At 38.9% G+C, this 16,007-nt stretch overlaps 1 protein-coding gene across 5 annotated transcripts in view; it reads left to right on the top strand.

The window, feature by feature from the left end:
* LOC116993840 (E3 SUMO-protein ligase ZNF451-like) overlaps positions 1 to 14,115 on the top strand; it is a 36,922-nt gene extending 22,807 nt beyond the window's left edge. For 4 of the 5 annotated variants that reach the window (XM_033054969.2, XM_033054965.2, XM_033054966.2 and 1 more), the window contains 4 exons: positions 1,491 to 1,621; positions 2,753 to 2,942; positions 10,977 to 11,051; positions 12,980 to 14,115. In XM_033054969.2, coding sequence (XP_032910860.1) covers positions 1,491 to 1,621; positions 2,753 to 2,942; positions 10,977 to 11,051; positions 12,980 to 13,050 — 467 coding nt within the window. In that variant the 3' untranslated portion in view covers positions 13,051 to 14,115. The remainder of the gene's footprint in view (positions 1 to 1,490; positions 1,622 to 2,752; positions 2,943 to 10,976; positions 11,052 to 12,979) is intronic. The other variant, XM_033054968.2, reaches the window with a different exon arrangement.
* The last annotated feature ends 1,892 nt before the right edge of the window (positions 14,116 to 16,007 follow it).

Below are 16,007 nucleotides of genomic sequence, written 5' to 3'. Positions count from 1 at the left end.
TAATTTTTATACAATATATCTGCATTATTTCTATTATTTCGGCTTCTAGTATAGCCTTAGTTTTGCTTTGTATTGTCTGGACTCTGTATTGTTTCTGTCTTCGCATACTCAGTTGTCTTTCATCCATTTGTGGGCTAACAAACAGAATAAATACAGGTCATTGTTTTCAGCTGCCCTGGTCAAAAGTTTATGTTGTATATTTATGCAGCCAGAAAACAGGGCTGGTGATTACAAGTCTTTCCCAAATACCAGTGACTGAAGGCTGTCACAGCAGACAAGAGCAACTTGAAAATAGGGTTTTTTTCCCTAATGAACAAGTTCCACTAAATCATTTCTGCGTAGACTCTTAATCTTTGTGATTATTTTTGATACCATCTTTTTCCCACTGGGCTGAAAAGGCAAAGGGGAAAACAGGAGAAGTCTACTGAGGAATGCTTTTCTTTGTCAGATTGTGGGTGGACATGTTGGCATGAACCATCTTTTGCAGCCTGTTTACTTGAGCATTGGTTTCCCATGTCCTCATGTGAAGTGCCATCAATGACTGCCTTCATTTTCCATTCAAAATCCTTTCTTACATCCAGCCTCTCTATCATCTAGTAGATATTTCTTAGTCATTGGAATGTTAAAAAATTCTTAGTTGCTCTGGTCAAATTGTTGTTCCATTTACTTGCCTTTTTATGGTGTCATATGTATTTTTGTGGTGCAAGCTCCTGTGGTTTCTTCTCTCTGAGAGGCTTCCTGCTTCTTTCCTTGCAGCTTGTTTCAGTCTGGTACTGGTTTTGACTGTAGCAGGCACTTTATTCAGCTCATCTTTGTTATCCACCTATTTTCTCAGCCTGTAACTACATGCTTAGCATACTGTTAAAAAAATTCCTGCACCTTTATGCCAGTTGTAGCCTCATTTTGCTCATCCTTGACTGCATCCATGGGTTTGTCAGGACTCCAGCATTTCTCTCAGCTGTTGCTCCAGTTCTTGGATCCTTTTTTTTAATGAGTTCTGACATAGGATGTGTCAGGCAGTTTTAGTACATGTTGACTCTGTAACTCCTGTTGTACAGGTTTTCCTAAGAGAAGCATTCCTGTTACTTGTGCTGTGTTTCCAGAGCTCTTCTGATTTTGCACATTAACTGTAACTGTGCTTGAAATGGGAGAAAAACACGCCCTTGCGTCTAAAAACTCATGATATCCAGAAGATAAATTTTTCAGGATTTGAAGAAAAACAATTGTACAAAATTGATAGAGTAGCATCAGGGTAGCTACTTTTTTTTGCCTTCTGTCTAAAGAACAAAAAGGCTGGGGGGATTTGGCTTTATGTTTCTCTTAGCTTTTACATTGGTCAAAATAAATTCTGTCTTTGAAGACAGTTTTATATTTGCTTTTGCCTTCTTGCATTCTTGATTCATAGAGGCATTTCTGCCCAAACCCATGGTTTGTTTGTTTTTCATGTTTGGTTTTTATTATTATTAATGTTATTCCTCTTCACTGTATAGGAGGATACAGCAAATGGAAGCCTCCAGTGCATTGCAAAATTTACAATTATCTTAAAAGGATTGGATGTTTCTTTCTTCATCCACGTTGCAGTACCAGAAGAGAAGCAGCAGATTTTGCTCTCTGTGTCCATGTAAGTTAGGGCACACTCACTTTATTGTGTCCTGTACCCAGAGAAGGGTGGCAGATCTACTATTGATGTTAAGTACTAATTGCAGATGACATTTTTAGATTCTTTCCATGACACTGTGTCCCCTATAAAAAATGATAAACCTGGATTGAGTGGAGCCCAGGTGGTCAAGAAGTGACTTAAAAATTAGCCTGAATAGGTCAACACTCTGTTGTGGAGGGGAAGGGAGCCTGGTTAGGGAATGAAGAGTAAAAAAACTGCACTTCTTACAGTTTCTGTTTAAGAGTGATATGTAACTCCTTTATCTCTCTTCAGATAGCCCAAATCTTGAGCCACCTTTACAACAGAGTTGGATGGGTGTTGGTTTCACAGACCCTATTGAGCTAACAAAGAACAGTGCCTTTATTCAGTAGACTTTGGGGTTTGGCAGGGTTGGGGATGTACAGGTGAGGGACAAGAATCTGGGATGTCATGGGCACTCGTGTTCCTAATATAGAATCATAGATTTTAAGGTTGGAAAAGACCTCCTAGATCATCAAATCCAGCCATCAACCCAGTACTACCACCGTCATTAAGCCATGTCCTCAAATGCCATATCCACATAATTTTCGAACACTTCCAGGGATGCTGACTCCACTGCTTCTCTTGGCAGCCTGTTCCAATACTTGGCAACCTTTTTCAGTGAAAATCTAAATCTCCTCTGGTTTAGCTTGAGGCCATACAGTGCTTTATCAGTTAGATAAATTACTACCTATCTAACTGTATAAGCACATTTTTGCAACAGTGGTTTTATGTTTCATCATACTTTTTATGTTATTCTTAAAATGCTCTACAGAGATGACTTGTTTTCTGTGGAGATGTTTCTAAAAAATGATGCTTTTTGGGAATTTGTTGCATACTCCCATCTGTCCTGTTCTGGTAGCCATCACTAGTATCTATTGTACATAAAGAAGAAATGAGCGTCACTTTTGAAATAGTGCCTTTCACAGTGGGGTAATGTGGCTTGGATCATAAAGGCAGGAATAAATTACTGTAGAAGACTTTCCAATAAAGATCTGTCTTGCACAAAGCTAGCCAAATGCCATGAGATAAAAACAAGATGTCTGTTCAGCACTTGTAATTTGTTTTGTATAGGCCGGTCGTCTGGATGAGCACCTGCCCAAGCAAATTCCTTTCACTGTTCTTTCTGGAGACAAAAGCTTCCTGGAACTGGAAAACCAATTTAAAATGACCCAGCGGTCAGCTCGCATCCTGAATCCTCACGACATTGAGGGAGACATGATGTGTGCCTTGCTAAACAGCATTTCAGATACCACCAAAGGTAGAAAGTAAACATTAAATACAATTTTTCCAGTAAACTGATAGTTCATTCCAATAAAAAAATGGAACACTTCCACTGGTAACATAACCTGTTGCTTGGTGCTTCTTGTATTATGCTAGTATTTCAATGAATAATAGATTAGAAAACCATTATGCTTGGGCATGTTTTGAAAACAGACTTAATAAGGCATTTTTATTCAATATAACAAACTCTGTTATCCCTGTATTCTTCATTACAGCAGGAGATAAAACTGATGTTTGAGTCTGAAAACTCCTTTCTAGTTAAAGAGAAGCTGTTGGGTGCATAGTTATCAATTTGTACTCATCTGTTTGGCTTTATTTATGCTGTGTTTATGACCCTGCTAGAACATCATTATTTCTCAAAATACTTCTGTCAGTTTTAACTCTGACCTCCTGGCTACTTCCTGTCAGTTGATAATTATCCTCACTGGCACATGACTGACAGTGAATTTGGAGAAAAAGAATCTCAGTGGAAGTTTTTAAGCTCTCTGAAGTGCCAGATTCTAATGCCATGGTAAAATGATCACATTGGTTTTATATAGGATAATCAAAGGGGATTGAGCCAGCTCATTTTCATGCAAAGGGTACCAGAGCTGAGATGAGTTTAAATACTTATCAGCATTTTAAGGTATTTTGCTCTTTTCCTAGAAGACCTGACATTTCTCTGTAGACACTTTTGCTTTTTCCGCGTTCTTGTTGTGGTTTTGGAGGGTTGTAAATTCAGGACATATTACAGAAAGCTGTTTCTGAATTAGCCCTAAACTGTTTTCTGAAAAATTACACTACCAGTCTTAATACAGGTTTATGAGAGCTATGGTACTCCTGTTCCACCAAGAAGATTAAAGTGGAGCACTATCTCTGAATAATGAATGGGCATTGATTGATTAAAGGGGGAAAAAAATAGGGGGAAAAAAGTGTGGTGATTTAAGTGCTTTTGATACATAGTTTTCTGGCCTCCCCAGGCATTAGAAGTTCCTTAATTTAACATATCTTTCAGTGTTCTTTACTACATTAATATTTTATATTATGGTAATTGACCCTTCCTGGAGGCTGCAAACCTTGACTTGCTGTTTGGCTGCTCGTTGTGTGTTCCACTTAAGTTACACATGTGGTCATTATTAAAAAAAAAATCATTGAATAGGAAATTGATGGAATGACACATGATTATTGTGTCTGTTGGCATTCCTTAGCAAACTTGTAAGGAACAGAATTGTCCCCTTTTTTAGTCAGTGTCAGCAAAGGGGACCCAGATGGCAAGAGCTGCCTTTGTCTCCCTGTCCTGCATTAAAACAGAGTATTGGAAAAATTCACTGTTGGTTATAGGTCTGTATTTGCTGCATTGTGGGATGATGTTGTTACCAACAGTTTTTCAAGTTTTTCTTTAAAAAGATAAAGCCACCACATAGTACACACGAATTGTGTGGCTCAGCATCGTTTGCAAGTCTTAATGTGGCAAAACCAGTATTGGAGGGTTGAGATGGAAAGTTGTGCAGTGTATCACAGGCTGGTATAACTTGACCTGCTTGCAGAAAAGCAGCTGAGTATAAGGAAATACAAACAAGAATTGCTTGCTTTGTGACTTTCTTAAGCCTGTGGCTATTATTCTGGAGAGGGAAGTAAGTGAGAAACAGGACAGAGAATCATGTTGAAAAATATCAGACCATTGTTGGTATTGGATGAGTTGCAAAAGCAAAAAGCTCTTTCCCTACATCACCTTCACAGAGCTATCATTAGCTTCTGAGCACCTGGATTGTGTTTGGATGTGGCAATCTGACAGGTGCATCTTGTGAACCGTTTTACCAGCACAACTGCTGTGGAAACTGTAGTACTGCATTCATTTTAAAATAAATTAATAAAAATGAAATTTTCTGCCTGTGTTGCAATACAATGCAAACTGTATGTTACTATAGGAAACCCTTCGCTGGAGGAGGTGCTTTGACTTCCTTTGAGGTATGAAAAGAGTAGGCACTGTTTTTCTCTGCTGCTTCTAAGCCTGAGTTCATAAATGAAGAAGGTTTTTGTTTTTATGCTGAAGCCCCAACACATGACAAGAGCTTTATGCATGTTAACTAGTGGTTTGGGAAGGGCAGAAGAGAGGAATTTTCAATGTCTTTCTTTATAACAAAAAAATCATAGTGTGCAGAAAAATACCAATATTCCATTGTCTATGTCTTGATGATATCCTGTGTGTTGAAAGTACACTTTTAATGAGTGCTGGACAGTGTTGAGGGTAGGTTGTGGTAATATCCATCTGGACACTGACAGGAATGTCACAACTTTTTGGTTAGCAAGTTATTTTTATGTGAGTTGATTTCTTTAGCTTAACTGTATTTCTCTTGGTTATGTTCAAAGGAGATCCTTCAGTGACTGAGCTTTTATGTAAAACAGACTCTTTTAAATAATAAGAGCAAATTTTTCGTAGTATTCCTTGTACTTTCTTTTGAAGAGCCAGTCTGTGTCATGAGCCTGTCATAATCAGTGGTGTACTGAATGTAGTGTTGTCTGCCAAGTAGCCACCATACCTCTTCCACTGACCCATAAAGTACATTCCACGGTGCTCAAATGGAGTTTCCAGCCTGCATCTTTAATCTGCTACTCTTGCCTGAAGTGCTTAAATACTACGAAATGCAGCTTCTGTGAGAGTTATGTTTGGAAGAACAGGATTTCAGTTAATTTTAATGAATGCTCCTAAGCTTCCTAGCTCCCACTATGCCCCAAAAACTTTTGCTTTACACACAGCCAACAAAAGAATTTAGAAGGACAGAAGAACAACCATTGAGAATAGTTGCTATACTTCTCTGTTAGTGAAGATTTTCATGGGTGAAAGTCTATGTGTGGTCCAGTTTGAGGTCCAGTGTGAATGCTGCATCTGTCTTGTCTCTGCTTTTTCCAAACCTTTAGTTAACACAGATTGCAAATGATTAAAGTTGGGTCACAGCCTCCAGCCCCCACTTCCCTGAACGTGAAATGAATGTGAAACTGAATGTGAAGGCATGAGCCTCTGTAGAGTGATGCATGATGAATGAATTATAGTTTCTGTAATACATTCCTTTATTATAGCAGCCACAGCTTATTGCAGTAGTGAGTGATAAGAAAGTCACCCTTCAGTTGTAGCCATGTGTTCAGCTACAGCAGGAAGTTACTACTGGATTTGGAATGTCAGTGGCACCTCTTCTATGTATATGCCCTAGGGAGAAAGCAGTGTACTGAGACCTAAGATACTGAGCCTTAACAATAGTTGTAGGGCAATGGGTAAACTGGGAAGACCTCACCACTCGGATCATACAACAAAATTCTTGAGGTTTAGCTTAAATCTGGCTTTGAATTTGAGAGTGGAGTCTAAGATAAAGGTTAGATGAAAGTCTGAGTGACCATCATTGTATTGACCACAGTTTCCAAGAAATCTAAGTGGAGGAGAGTGGCAGCTTGAGAGCTTCATTTTTATTTGCCTCCTACACTTGAATGAGCAGCTGCAGACCAAGATATGTCAAGTGAAGCTTGCTTTGCATGGAGGAAGAGAGGTCTTGTATGATTGTGCAAGTAGCTGTACTTGAATTTACAGATGATATTACCTTACTATGAAGACAGATTAGAACAGTAAGTATTGGGGAATAGTTTATGGGAAGGATCCTCAGCGGCATATGAAAAAAGGAATTAAAGAAAATATTCTAGAATCCAAGGAAAACAGTATTTTAAAGGCAGCATGGCCACACACACCAAATGTGATTGCTAACAAAGGTAAGGGTGGAGTACTGATCTAAAGATTCTGGCTAAGTAATTCCTAGGATCCTGAGTTAACAAATGGTATCCATAAGGTAGCACTAAAACTCCAGACATCAGCTGTAAAAGGAGAAGAGTCAGTGCTGGAGAGAGATAGCGTGATGTGAAGGTCGCTGTACATTGGAATGGGAAAGAGGCAGGTGAGATTGGGAGTTACTGAAAAAACTAATAAGAGAAGGAATATTTTAGGAGAGAAGTAGAGGTGGGGTGTGCAACTATCCAGTAGACAAGAGGTGTGTTGTGTGGTGAGGGAGCAGGAGGAAGCCTGGGGAAGGGAAATTGAGTCTCTGGTGGTAAACCTAATGGAAATTTATCAAGGGGTTGGTGGTAACTGCGGAGGTTGCAAAAGAAGATCAGATATAGTGGGGGGATGTTACCCTGAGCTGTGTGGACAGCTAATCCAAATTCAAGCTGTGGTGCTTTGATGGCAGGACAGTGGGTGGCACTTACCTTCTATGTAAGTTATCAGTGTCTCCCCAGAAAAGGTTTCTGAGAGATACATGAAATGTTAGAAAATCACTGAGCTCCATATTAATTCAGAGTTTGCTTTCCTGTTTTCTCAGTCTTCCAGCAGGAACATATCAGTATGTGAGGACAATAGTGAGCAGTAGGATTTATTTTGAAAGAACAGGTACAGCCAGAGGTTCATAGCTGATGTGTATTTGACAAAATGTACTAGAGAATAGTACAAGAGATCTTAAAGTCTCTTGCCTCTGAAACTGGCAGCTGCTTTTTCCTCTGACACGAAAGGAGTTGGGAGCTATAGCATGTGCTGAGCATTTTAAAAAGAGGGACAGGACATGCCTAGTTTCTCAAAATTAGTATTCTTCATTAGAAGATGCCAGCAGTATCAGGAGTGTATGCTGACGAAGTGTGGGCTGGATGAGAAAACTGAAGTGGATTGAAAACTGGCTGAACAGCCAGACCTGGAACATGGTGATCAGTGGCATGAAGTTCGGATGGGATCAGGAACCAGCTGAATCTCAGTACTTGGACTGACCCTATTTAATGTCTGTTAATGACCTAAATGATGGGGCAGAGTATGCATACAGCAAGTGTGTTGATGACATGAAAACTGGGAGTGGCGGTTCATACACTGCAGGAACTGTGCTGCCATCCAGAGGAACCTTGACAGGGGAGAAGTGGGCTGACAGTGAACCTCATGAAGTTCAACACAGGAAAATGCAGACTTCTGCATTTGGGGAGAAACAGCCCCAAGCATCAATATATACTGGCCAGGAGTCAACCAGCTTGGAAATGGCTTTGCAGGGAAGGACTTAACTTGGTGTCCACCAGGACCACTGACCATGAGCTAATGTGTGCTCTGGTGGTTAAGAGGTCCAACAGTACCCTGGGCTGCATTAGGAAGATTGTTGCCAGCAGGCTGAGGAAGGTGATCATTTCACTTTATTCAGTAAGGTCATACCTAACAAGTTTGGAGCTCCCCACTACCAATGTCTTTTCAGTAGTACTCAAAAGCTATGTGGACAGAGTCCTGGGCAGTAGATGATTCTGATTGAGCCAGGAGGCTGGACAATATGACTTCCAGAGGTCCCTTCCAATCTCCACCATTCTGTGACATTGCCTGACCAGTCTGGTGGCCTTTTATGGTGGAGCAACTGCAATGGTTGACAGGGGAAGGCTGTGATGTCCATCTGCCTGGACTTCTGTAAGGCCTTGACACCGTCCCACATGACATATTTATCTCCAAATTGGGGAGATGTGGATTTGATGGATGGATTTGTTGGTAGATAAGGAATTGGATGGATGGGCATAGCCAGAGAGCTGTGGTCAGTGGCTCCATGTCAAAGTGAAGGCTGGTGACAGATGGTGACCCCCAGGGCTCTGTCTTGGTACCGATGCTCTTCAGTCTCTTTATTAGTGACAGATAGTGGAATCAAGGGCACCCTCAGTAGGTTTGCAGATGATATGAAGCTGAGCAGTGCAGTTGACACACTTAAAGGATGGCATGTCATCCAGGAAGACCTGGACAAACTTGGGAGGCGTCCCCATGAGGTTCAACAAGGCCAAGTGCAAGGTGCTGCACCTGGGTCCGGGTAATTCCAGACATGAGTAGAGCCTGGGAGAAGAGCTGCATGTGAACAGACCAGTGGAGAAGGACTTGGGGGTTCTCATGGATGGACAGCTGGACATGAACCAACAGTGTGTGGTCACAGCCCAGAAGTCCAGCTGCATCCTGGGCTGCATCAAAAGAAGAGTTGCAGGGACCAGGTCAAGGGAGGGGATTCTACCCCTCTACTCTGCCTTTATGAGACCCACCAGAAGTGCTCTGTCCAGTTCTGGGGTCCTCATAACATGGATCTGTTTGAGTGGGTCCAGAGGAGGCCACAAGGATGATCAGAGAGCTGGAAAGAAAGGCTGAGAATGTTGTGGTTGTTAAGCCTGGGGAACAGAAGGCTCTGAGGACACCACATTGTGGCCTTCCAGTATTTAAAGGGGGTATTATGAAAAAGAGGGACTTTTTACATGGGCAGATAGTGACGAGACAAGGGGGAATGGTTTTGTGCTAAAATGGATTAGATGGTAGGAATAAATTATTTGCTTGGAGGGTAGTGAGGCACTTGACTAGTTGCCCAGAAGAGCTCTGGATGCCCCATCCCTGGAATTTATTTTTTGTCATGTGTACTTACACCAAGAATTGAGTTAGGGAGTGATTGCTTCAACTATTCCACATCTAACAGGTATAAAAAAACTTAGAGCAGTCTGACATGTCTTCCAGGCTGGAAGATTAAAAGGATGGTTAATACGGGAGAAGCCACTTGCAAAATGCCTTTTCTTTGCACTTTTTCCTCCCTATCATTAGTAATTGTAGTGACTGCTTTTGGGGGAGGAAGGGGTGTGGGTTTTTCTTTCCTTTGCTTTGGAAAATGATGTAAAAACTAGTATCTCTTCTGCTCAGAAATAGTAGGCAGCTCCAAAAAGAGCTCACAGTCAGTCTACCAAGTGAGTGGAGAAGTAACCATTTTAACTGCAGTGTGTATGTATCTATTTCTGGCATCTTTTTGGGCTGCTGATCACTGTTTGACACCAGCTGTTGGAATTTTTATTCCTGGAATTGGGAAAGTCAGCAAGGTTCTGCTCAAACCTTGTTGTGTGTCAGAGATTTGAAAACAAATTTTGGAAAGCGTACCTGAAAATTTGAGTTGCTAGATTGGGTAATTCAAAATGCCAGAGGTCACACAGTCAGTAAATTAGATGGCCACATCGGAAAGTTCTTTGTTGGTTAATGTAATGAGAAGTACATTGATGTATTAATAAATGTGATGACTTTAAGGAGAGTGCTTCTGTTGGGAAGACTGTAGCAGGCCTTGTTGATTGCTAATACTGTGAGACCTCAGTGCAGAGACCATCTCCCAAAATAGCAATAGCCTGTAGCAGGAGGAGAATGAATGCATAACGTGACTCATTGGCTTGGTTTTTAACCTGTGCTTTACTGTGCCTCTGTTTAATGGGGAAAAAATCAACCAATAAAAAACTAAACCAACTAACCAAACAAACCCTTACACCACTTTCTTTAGGTACATAAATCCCTACTAGACACTTCAAAATAAAGCCATCCTTCTAGAGCTGGAAATGAGCCTTATGAGGAGTATTATTAAAAAAGAGGTTGTGGAGTTTTGGCTGGGCTGAGTTGTGATGAATTAATAGGTTCAGCTAAATCTGTCAACTTTCTGCTTATATGAGACTTGAACAGCAACATCTGCTGAATTGCACAGCTCAGTTGAGTTTCAGCACTCCATTGTTCAAATGCAGTATTTGGGCAATAAAATGCAGCTGCAGTCGATTGTAGACAGAGACATGCTAAGGCGCTTCTCATAATTAAATGCTTGATACATTTTATAGAAAGTGAGTAATTTATAGAAAATGAGTAATTTTTAATAACTGAAGATTACAAAAAAAAACACAAATGCGGTAGACACAGTAGCTTCTGCACCTATTATTTCTTGTTACTGCTTTAACATAATAAAAATTGAAGCAATCTGCCTCTAGATATTATGGGAAGAAGGGGAAGAAGGTAGTTGAAAACTGTCTCCTGAGTTGATGTCTTAAAGTACCACTGGAATGTATTTTTATCTTGTTTTTTTTTTTTTTTTTAGATAACAAATCTTCTCTTCAAATCAGTTGGTATTATGGTATTACACTAAGAGAAATGCGAGAGAGATGTTAATATCTTTATTAGAAGCAATGTGTAATTTATTTCATTTCTGCATTTAAGGTTCAGATAGTGAAGAGGATGAAGATATGAAAGAAACAGTGAAGCAGAGCTTAGAAGAAATCAACAAACAGGAAGGTCTGTCAGTTTTTACTTTTCTGTGTTCAAGAGCTCTATTATGGAAGATACAGAAACTAAACTTAAAACTGGTTTTACAGCAAGTGACCTCTTAGGAATACTCTCTAAACTGTGCTGGGCAGTCCTGTGTAGTGAAGAATGCTGTGATGAGTTATAAATTTTAAAAAATTTGTAACCTGTAAAGTATGGCAGCAGACTAAAAATCTATTTCATTGGACACCACAGGGTACCAATGAATTAAAGACTTGACTGAGTTCACTTTGTACTGATTTAATGTGACTGTGTTTTCTCAGAGCAGAGCTATTGACTAAATAGTTGATCTTCTGAATAAATAATTCAAGATTAGATATCATTTCACAATAAAGCATTCTGGTCTCCTGAAAGAGCTGTAGGGTTATCCTGAATCAAGGCTGAATTAGCATCACATCTGTCTGTTCACATTCTATCTTACACTATTTGAAGTTGTTTTCATCCTTTTGCTGTTGAGCTTACTGGTGATGTTCGATGTAGTCACGCATTTTTGATGATGGACCACAGTGTACTTTGAAAATAATTTATTGTTGAAAGACTTGATTCTGCCCCTCTACCTGATGGGAATAAAACAAACTAAAAAAAAAAATCAAAAAATATCTATAAGCTCAGTGATAAAACTGATTACTGAATCGTACATTCCCAGAATTTATTCAGTTTTAAGTTTACCAGCTATTACTAAATATTGCTGTTAAGTGTCCAGCGTCCATCTCCATCACTGAAAGTTTGGTGCATTCAGTGGCATTTGGTGCATGCAGGAGCTCCCATTTCTGATGCTGCAGTGCAGAGGCATCTGACCTTATGAAGCAGCCTGGCTTCAGATGAGTCACAGCTTGGACCTTACTCTGGATTTTTGCACAGGCTTAATGGCTAAATAACAACATATTTTAATGCAAGCAGTTGTCTGCAAATGGTTTTCCCTCTTTGTTTTTGTTTCTGTGACCATGTAATATTTTTCTTTAAGCAGCTCTCTTTTATTGGTAGGTCTGGATATTACAGGAAAGTCCAGATGCATGGGAGAGCAATCAGTGATATGATCTCTGAAATCTCAGCCTTGCATAAAACAGCCCAACATTATTAAAGTTTTAAAATTCTATTTCCTTCTTCATAAGAATAGACAGATATTTCTTTTTAATAGGATGTGCCTGTGTCCTCCTAGATGAATAATTCATGAATGACAGTGTGTCTGAAAGTTGCTTTAATTTTTCCAGCTATATTATTGCTATTTGCTGTATGTACAAACCTTATCAAATTTATGGTATTTGATCACTAACACCAAGCAGTCAGTGCCCAAAACAATCTAAATGTAATGCAAAAAACAGAGTTTCTTTTTTGAGTATTATGATAGTTGTTGGAGATTATTAGAAAGTCAGATGAGTGCAATGCGATTTTCCTCCCCACCGTCAAAAAGGTTACAGCCTGATCTAAATTATTCTTGCTGCTAATAATGACTTTATCTACTTGTCTGACCTACCTAGTAAGAGTGACAACACTGGTGCCAAGTCAGAATGTTGGTATGGGGATATCTCTGGATAAGGAACTGGAATTAAAATATTGAACTCTGCTTGTTATGTGTGTGTGTGTGTTCTTTGTTTTAATACTGGTATTTTGACCAGTAAATACATAGTTGCATTATGGTCTTAAACTAATCATTGGGCTGCTCCTAGTTAATACAATGAAAAGCTGTAGAAGTGTTTTCCAGTGTTTTATAGTGTTGAAAAGTTAGCATAAAATAGAAGGAGAGGAAATATTTTCATCTGTTTCTTAGGGGCTTTTTGCAGTCTACTGACATTGTCCACAGAAGTAAGTTCATGATTTATGTAGTAATATTAAAGTAGTTGTGTTTATGATAGTTAACAATTGCAGTTTGAAATTACAGTCTTTTTTTATTTATGCAGAACTGCAAGATGCAGAACTGCAAGATGCAGAACTGCAAGAAGCTATCAAAAGGAGCCTTGAGGAAATGTAAATGAAGATACTTCAGTACACTTAACACCATGCCATCAGAACTGCTCACAAAAATGGAAGCTTGTTCATTTATTTACAAGGGTTCAGAAATGCCACTTCTAAAATGTCTGTAATTGTTAGATTAATAATCTCATGTCCTCTGTCATACTGATGAACAGCTGGAGTTTATTCATATTCATGGCAATGTGCTATGTTTGATTAAAATTTTTATGCCTTGTCATATTTGTTTCTAAGGGGTGGTGACTAAGTGTCTCCAATTTAGCTGTTTAAAATTGTTGCCTAATTAGTAGGCTGGTCTTAATAGGTTATTTGGGTTCCTGGTTGTTCAGGTTTTTTTTCTTAAATTGGTTCTTGCATTTAATTTTTTGTCACAAAATGTCATTGTGTTTATGTACTTTTTCACGTGGTCTCTGCAACAGATAAAAATAGTAAATTCCAGTTATCTCAGATTTGCCTGGCTAATCTTGTTATAAAGAGAAGCTTAGATCCCAGGGTTGTTGAACATATGGCCTAACTGTTGCCTGTGGCAGGTCTCACTTCATAGGCCATACTTTTGTCTCTGTCCTTTTTGTTATAAATGTCAGAATGAGGACCACAGGCTGTACAGTTAGTTTACCAGTTTTGTTTTTATAAATGTGTGTGTTTTTTCAATAGTGGCAGAGTATTTGGATTTGATGACCTAAAGTTTGATGACTCCATTGTCTCTCCCTTATCTGAGGCAGGAACAACTTTTAAAGGAACAGAATCTAAACAAACTTCTAGTTTCTGTTTGAAATACATGTGAGAAGATTCAAACTGTAATATTTCTGTATACTATGGTCTTTGCTCTCTTCTGTTCATGAAGAGGTGGCATTGGATAAATGAATGTAAATGTGCTAATTATTTTTGTACTGTCCTTATTTTAAGTGAAATTATTTCTGTGTTTAAAATTCTGTCATCTTTCTCAGTTTTGTTTAAAAATACCTATGCAAACTGTCCAGCTTTACCAGCCTGTTATCCTTCAGTTAATTATTGCTGTCAATCAGTAAGAAATCTCAATGTAATAAAATTCCAACTTGTTTCTTTATGATTCACTCACCTTTCGCGTTTCCTTCTACCTGCTGTATCCTTAAATACTCATCATGCAAGTAGATACTTTTTGTGGAGAATAAAATGTGGGGAAGACTGGATTCTTCTCACTATTCCAAAGAATCAGCATAGCTACAGCAGTTTGTCATCATGGTTAGAAAAGCTGAAAGACTGACTCTGGTTTATTTCTCACAACTCTGATATAATTGCTATCTCTGAAGCAAGCAGAATGAATGAAGAATCTTGTGAGGTATCTCAGCACTCACTAGCAGTCATACAGCTTGAAGAAACTGTTCAAATGCCAGAACATAGTTGGAGCACTTGCAGTGCGTTTGAGTGTGACTCTGAAGGTCCCAAGAGGACCTCTTAGTGGTTTCCCCTTGTGTCTGCTGCTGGTTTTCCTACTGCCAGTCTTCAATTAATTGTACTCCTGGTAAAATTCAGGTGTGAAGGTCACACTGCTGCTGAGAAAGCCTTATTCTAGAAGATTTTGAGTTTTCTTTAGTTACTTAATCAAGCTTAAATCAGTTCCAGAATTTTTCCTGCCCCCTGCTTCTGTTAAAGGGTGGAATGAAACAGAAAACAATTTTCATCCTCAAAAGCATCTCCATCCATGTTATAGAAGCTTTTGGGCAAGTTTTTTTTCCATGTACATCCTCAAGTTTCAAATTCCTTCCACATAAAAAGATGTTTCAGTCTGAGAAAGTTCTTTGGCTCAACCTGGGTAGAGCCAAAAACCTGGGTAGATCGTCTTCTCCAGAGTCTGCTGTGTTAGAATTTGATTATATGCTTTATTTCTCATAGCATTTTATTCTGTCATAAATGTAAAGTTTGCTTGTACCTGATGGCCATGACTTAATTGGTTGCATTAAAAAAAAAGTCTTGTGTGCACACTTATTCTGTATCCTTGAAGCTCCACTTATAAAACTCATTGCATTGGCCTTGTCATTTGCTTACCAAAACAAGTGGCAAATCCCAACCATTGCTGCTTTGGCTTTTATAAAACAACTAAATAGAGTTCTAGTTTCTCCATTATTTTTATGATAAATGTAGTCTTCAGAATTAGCAACATCTTGAAATTTGGACTAATTTTGAAGAAACTTTTGTCTTACTGAGGTTCTCTCTTAACTCAGATTTTTCATTGTGAAAGTTTCTGCTATCACAGGATTGTGATACTTCTATTTCCAGAAGAACAGAGAAATTTGGATTCTTCAAACACTGCATGTACAGACATGTGATTTGTTACTCACCAGCACCTTGTCGTTGAACACCTTGAACTGGAAAAGTTGTCTTGTAAATGTGTTTCAGAATTTAATGGTTTTGTCTGCCGAATCTTGTTTAACTGGCTGAAATTTTTGAGGTTTGTCCTGCATATGCTGAGAAATTGCGTTTACAAGCACAACCTGTCTGTTAAAAGGGGCTTGCCTAGCACATTTATACAAGAAGTGATTTGTCATGCCCTTTTGAATTCAAGAGCGTTTACTTTTGTGGTGATGTTTGAGTTCATTCTTCATTAGCCTAATTCAGTAGTGCTTTTTTGTATTTATCTTTAATGAGGAAAAAGTAATCTCCACCTGACTACCACCAGCTGTTCATTTTAATGCTCTTAATTTCTGTATGGTGCATGTGTTAAATTTCACAAAACTGAAACCATGACAACTTGAGATTGGCTCTTAATTCTTTGGTGCTTTATGTGCCACATTCTTATGAAACAAAATCCCTTTTTGGTCATATTCAGAGACAAGGTGAGTTGCCAAATAAGTCAGTGCAGCTGTTAATTAAAGTCCCTGGAGCACTGAAGTGTTATATCCGCCTGGTTACTTCTGCTATTTAATAATATTTTAAAAAGAGAGATAGTAGCTGACTCTAAGATACTTGCCTTGTAGTTTA

This window comes from Catharus ustulatus, chromosome 3 (genome assembly GCF_009819885.2).
Source record: "Catharus ustulatus isolate bCatUst1 chromosome 3, bCatUst1.pri.v2, whole genome shotgun sequence".
NCBI classification, from domain to species: domain Eukaryota; kingdom Metazoa; phylum Chordata; class Aves; order Passeriformes; family Turdidae; genus Catharus; species Catharus ustulatus.
The sequence above is the reverse complement of the archived record's forward strand: the minus strand, read 5'-3'. Positions and strand labels throughout refer to the sequence as shown.